The sequence below is a fragment of the Athene cunicularia genome (genome assembly GCF_003259725.1).
Source record: "Athene cunicularia isolate RWA chromosome Z unlocalized genomic scaffold, athCun1 chrZ_part2, whole genome shotgun sequence".
In the NCBI taxonomy this organism is placed as follows: Eukaryota; Metazoa; Chordata; class Aves; order Strigiformes; family Strigidae; genus Athene; species Athene cunicularia.
The window spans coordinates 11,999,014-12,004,975 of record NW_020799143.1 but is presented as its reverse complement, the minus strand read 5'-3'; the positions used below and the strand labels follow the sequence as shown (position 1 = coordinate 12,004,975).

The window sequence follows — 5,962 nt, the reverse complement described above, 5'->3', positions numbered from 1 at the left end:
GGGGGGGGCCAGAAATCAATCCCAATCCTAATGAAGTAAGTCTACAACTGTCTGGTAATTACACAGTCGTGCCCTGTGAAATACTACTCAGGAGTAATTCTGAGTTACAAACCAGAAGTACAACCAATTTACACTCAGGGCTCATTTTGGGATCAGACTATTTGCATTCAGCCAACTGGATAGTAACATTTGAGAAACTCTGAACCTGCAACAAATTACCAGTTTTACACAGGCTAAGAAGCCTAGAACCAGTGTTTCGTATTTTTAAGCTTAAAAGACTTAAAACAGAAACAAATGAGCCTGGTGTCAGCTAACTTTAGGAGCTGAAATCAAAAGTTAAACCGTATCACTGGTGCAAAATTATTTACATTCAATGAAAGTGGTTTTTTTTTTTTTTACTCATTAGTTAAGTGCATCACTATATTATTTAAACAAACTGAGTTAATCTGTTGTGGTTGAAAATCTCATTATCAATCAGAGAACATAATGCAACAGTTGCAGTTTCTGTTGTAAAATCACCCAACTTTTCTGGAAAAGCTGTATGCATCTGGTCAGCCTATATCAAGTGATTGATAAAATTATGTCTTTCTCTTGTTTAAGCGAGAGAGAAAGTAGCTTCCCTTCTCATATGAATTTCCTGACCTTCAATGAGAGGAAGGAGTTAAAGCAAGCAGGTCAGTAAATACAAATTATTAATATCCCCTAAAGCAGTAGCTTAAAAAAATAAAAAAACCCAGAATACTAAACACACAAAAAAATGTCCAACCTGAAAACAAAATTCATTACCATAGCAGGAATCTCTGGTTGCCTTCAAAGCAAAATACAGAAAAAGATCACCACGAGACAATGCTGTTTCAAAGTATACAACATTCTCGAAGTGAAGAGATATCCTGCTAAACATTTTATATCAACATCTGAGTACTAGGCAGAGTTCTGTAACTTCATTTATTTGGGAAATACATGAAATCACACTGTTAACACACTTGTAACTATCTTTGGAAGCCTATTTTCTAGTTGTATAGTGAATACTTTTCTGCAGTGTTTAATTAATAGCTGTGCTACTGTTAGTGAACAAAAAAATCGGCATGTTATCCTGAAGTAAAGCAATAAGGTGGCTTTATGCACAGAAAGTATGGAGGCTTCTATTCGCTAATAATCATATAAAAGCAATACTTCAAAACTTAGTGTTTGCTAATAAGAGGTCTACAATACTTTACTACATATCCATACCACCCTGTAAATATCCCCTTTATTAAGAAAATCAAGTGCCAAATCACTACAGGGTCCAAAAACATCTGAAAAAAAATACTACCTAATGTCTACCTTTGTCTAGACTTTGCAAGACTAATCATTTTCAGATAAACCAAAATACGTGCAAAACTTCCTAACATCACATTAGGAATAACAAGTGCTGCCAAGAGATTCTACTGAAATCAAATTAGAAAATTTTAAATGGCAAAGTCAAGCCTCCTACCTTGAGCAGTCACAGTGAAAATCCTGAACAATCAATTTCCTGCATGAAGCATTTTCTTCCCCTCTTCAAGTTAACTGAGTTTTGCCTCCCACCTCAGTTATACTAGGTAAAAATACACTGACAACACTAAAGAAATGTTATTTCATTGCTGCTTAACAGCATCTTCAGACCTACCACTTAATTAAAAATGTGCTTCAAGTCAAATAAATACTTTTCTTTGTGTCAGCCTTCTTTGGCCATGTGTATCATTCTGCTAATCACAAACACCTTCTTCAGAAAGTGCTTTCTATGAAAACTGATTCAAATAAATGAGTTAACCTTGCAAAATCTAGCTTCCCACAACACATAAATTTGTCAACCCTGCATTATGCAGTCCTGTATTTACAAAAGACTTAGAAACTTTACAACTGTCTTTTAACCTACAAAAAGTGCAATTCTCTCACCCCATGTTACGGGGCAACAACATTCTTCATAAATTCTACAGAATAGCAGCCTATAAGAAGCAAATAAGGTGCTTAGCTTATGCTCAGGATCTAACTGGTTAAGTACCACCCAGAAGTACATTTTGTATAGGCAGACTCTGTTCCCATCTACTGTCGCAGTGGTGCCACAGCTAGGTTTGCAAGCTCAATGAGAGCCAGTGCACCATGCATGCGTTCACGCTGTTCCTGGAGGCGGAGGCGGCGAGCAGCTGAATGAGCGCTGTTTCCCTCTTCATCATCCTCTTCATCAGACGGAAGATATTCCATTGGGTCCTGCTGTTCCTGATCTGTTTTCTCGATTGTTTTAGTTTTCAAAGCAGGAGCACGCTGTTCTCTAGTCTCCCAGTATCTACAAAATCAAATGTGAGGAATGCTTTTAAAATACATACAACTGACTTGAACACCAACAGTTCAAAGCTGGCAAAAACCTCCCCAACTATAAGCTTGCAGCCAACTAAGCACTGCATTTGGCTTCATCTTGTAGCCCTTATATGGTAGTACTTAAGCTGTTAGAAACTTCTTTTATTCAGTATTTTAGGAGTAAAGTGCCCAGGTAAACATCTGCGACAGACTTCCCTACCTGGTGTTCCCATACATGCAATTGTCACCCCTCACACAGATGCAAATTCAGCCAGACTGTAGCACTAACAGGGTATTAGCAGGTGATGATCACGCAAAAAGAAACATTTAAGCAGAGATGGGGAAAAAAGAAAATTCATGCAGAAAGGCAAGGCTGGACTAATCTGTACTGGAGGAACAGCTGGTTTTGGTTTCTTTGGGGGTTTTTTGCTCCTGAGAATAACGTGACCACCCTTCTATGTCTTCAGAAAAAGATGAGACCATGAGGGAACTTACTTTGCTAGCCACTCAGCCACAGCTTTATTGTCAGCCGTCTGCTTCTTACTCAGCCTGTCTGGGAGCTCTTCCCTCTTCAGTCGGGCATATGGATGTTTGGGGCAATGACGGTTTGCATGCGTGAATCTGCTTAAACAGCCTTAAAAAACATGAAGTGACAATAAAGAACACATTACAGAAGGCAGCCAACGAGTAAGCATGTCTTTTGTGGGATGAAGATGCTGGTGAACCTGACCTTCCTCACTCACAAAAGCCTAGGTTTGGTTCAAACCGGCAAGCTCTAGTTGCAAGGTTCATAACATGCCCCATCATTTTATATATTAGTATCAACTGACAGAATTACTGATAACCTACTTGCATAATAAACCATGCAATCCTTAGATACATCTTTGCACGATTATGTAGATTCTATGTGGCTCCTCCCTTCTCTACAAGCTCCTCCAAAATTAAAATCTGAAGATTTAATAGATCTTTGCCACATGAACGTGCATAGGTTTCCAGTACTAGACTGACCCTAGTTCTGAAAGCTGCAAATTGTTCTTTGAGGGCTCACCATTCTCCGAGCAGACGAAAGGTTTCTCCCCTGTGTGGAGACGCTGGTGAGTTTTGAGCTGCCCACTCTGAACAAAGGCTTTCCCGCAATCTGGGTAGTCACACAAATAAGGCCTTTCACCTTAAAAATAATAACAGAACAGATTTATGAAAGCTGAACGTAAAAATAAATTCATAGAAACTAGTGGTGGTCCTTGGCTTGAGATTTACACAGGCAAGCTGTCTTCCTACTCACTTGGATGCTTGCACCTACTTAAAAAGCCCTAGTGTATCAAATAAGAGAGATTCACTTAAAAAACCCCCACCCACAAACCAAAATTATATTTTTCCTTGTCATATTTTCTGATTTAAGCCTCTTGCACAGCACTACATATACTTTGCCTCATGAAACTAAGCACCTATAGAGCAAGAAATACACGAATTGAAATGAATAAATGGACAAGTAATGTAATTCAAGTTGTAACCAGCTAAGTTTTATCCTTAAAATAGCCTGAACTACAATAAAATAACTGAGTTCAACAGTATAGTAATATACAAAGTTGTGAAAATACCTATTAGGGAAGACTATTCGAGAAAAGTTGTAATGGATAAATGGAGGTTGCAAGAGAAATTTATTCCAGACTTCAGACAAGAAAGTTTTCTTATGCCTGTCATCAAGGAAGATTTCCCCAAGCAAAGTGCAATGAGAAGAACAGAGATAGCAAATGTCTCCTCCCTCAACAGGAGCTGACTGTGAGCAACTATGCAAAGACATGCCAGGCCACTGCTCCTCAGGAAGGATGACAAAATGAGGGTGATGCTGATTTAAGTCACAGGAATAACACCAGGGTAAGCTCTGCTCAGTAGTTCAGTAAAGTAGTTCATACAAGTTCAACACATAATACAACCAGTGTGAAATAAAAACATCTTTTGACCAAAGAGCATGAGGAAAATGCTGCTTAATATTAGCACCTAGATTTGTCTTAGTGACCTGAGTCAGAAAAAGACCACAGGAGCAAAGGCTTTTCTGCTGGTTTGTTTGTTTGTTTTGGGTGTCTGGGGGGAGTGTTAGTGGTTGAGTCCGTACTGTGAACTACATTAGTTCACACTTCATTGCAAATGGAGTCCTGTTGGAACAAGGGAAAAAAAAAAAGTATTCACTTGGTTTAAAAAAAAAAATAGCATCTCATGTTCACTTGAAGCTAACTCAGGTACTGAGTTAATCCTACATTTTAATTTAGCTGCGAGTTGCCTTCTACATACAGTTCAGTAAATTCGTGTGACCACCTCCACCCCAGGAAATGAATTCTAAGTGGTAGGAGAGACTGGATGGTGATTGAATGCCTTTCTCAGCATTTAAAGCTACACTTCTGGGGTGAGAGACTCAGAGGCACTTTATAAAACATCCTTAAGATGCCTGCCCTGCTGTGGGAAAGATGAAAGCACAGTGGAAAATTACACCTGCAAAAGCAGCAGGTTTGAGATCTTTTCATTCTTTTTTTGGCTAGCAAGGATTGAGCTTCACAATGCCTGCATCTCCACGTGCATGCCTCTGCACAGGTGCTCCTATGGAGATCCCCTGGGTCACGAGGTAACAAGAATAAATTTACTCTTTCCGTATCATCTGTGGTTTTGTGGTTGTTCCTGCATCCTGCCTGTGTCAGCTCACATAGCCAGTTTCTAAGTTACTGTCTCGTATTACAGCTAAACTTCAGTTGTTCTGTCGAGAACACACCATCAAGAAGGAAACAAACCACTCAGAAAAGGCAGTCAGAATAAAATGTGCTACCATGTACAGAGCACCAAGATCAAGAGAGGTTCTCCCTCTTATGAAGTAAGCCTGTGACAGCAGCAGATAAAATATTTACAGAATTTGCCTATACTTTTATAGTCCAAATTGTTGCTATGCTTTCCCATAACAAAGACTTGCACTAACAAGCATTGGAATAGAAGTATGATCAATTTAACAGTCACAGTAAAATATTAACAGACTGAGTTTGTTGGGGTTTCTTTATTGTTTGTGGGTGGTTTTAATTCCTTCCTTGCTGCTTCCTAAAATGACTACACCAGCTCTTCACACCTTCCCTTTACTCACCGGTATGAGTTCGCTTGTGGGCCTGAAGGGATTTCTCTCGTGGAAAGACCCTGTTGCAGATATTGCAACGTATCCTGCTGGAAGAGTGCTCTCCTTCACTGATCAGGTCACGGACAGTGTCTGCTCTTGGCCGGCCACGCCTTATCCCATCCTGCGTTGAAACAATTATGTAATCCCACACACTCCCACCTCTGCAGTTTGGCCAAATCCCACAACTTTCCTTAAAGTGACTTTCAAATCACGAGCAGGACCGGGGACGGGTGCTGTGACAGCCTTGGTGGTTTAGCCGTTAACCAAACTGGAGCGTGCCAAGCCCTCCCCTGACTTGCTCCCAACACCTTGACTACGGCCGGCAGGTGGACCTGGGGAACTTCAGGCACCGCCAGCGCACTGACCTGCACTCAGTGAAGTGGGGAGGAACAGATGAAGTAGAAGACAACTTGTTTTCTTTCCTTGCCTTTTTTTTTCCCCTTTTAATTTTAAACGTGGGGAGAAGGGCCAGAACCCTCGCCGGCTCGGCTCGGC

General features: G+C 40.3%; 1 protein-coding gene across 1 annotated transcript in view; it reads right to left on the bottom strand.

Moving 5' to 3' along the window:
• Positions 1-1,017: 1,017 nt before the first annotated feature.
• ZNF367 (zinc finger protein 367) overlaps positions 1,018-5,962 on the bottom strand; it is a 10,763-nt gene continuing 5,818 nt past the window's right edge. The window contains exons 3-6 of the mRNA XM_026866037.1: positions 5,438-5,588; positions 3,365-3,484; positions 2,812-2,950; positions 1,018-2,305 (exon numbers count right to left, since the gene is read on the bottom strand). Of these exons, the coding sequence (XP_026721838.1) occupies positions 2,065-2,305; positions 2,812-2,950; positions 3,365-3,484; positions 5,438-5,588 (651 nt within the window). The 3' untranslated portion in view covers positions 1,018-2,064. The remainder of the gene's footprint in view (positions 2,306-2,811; positions 2,951-3,364; positions 3,485-5,437; positions 5,589-5,962) is intronic.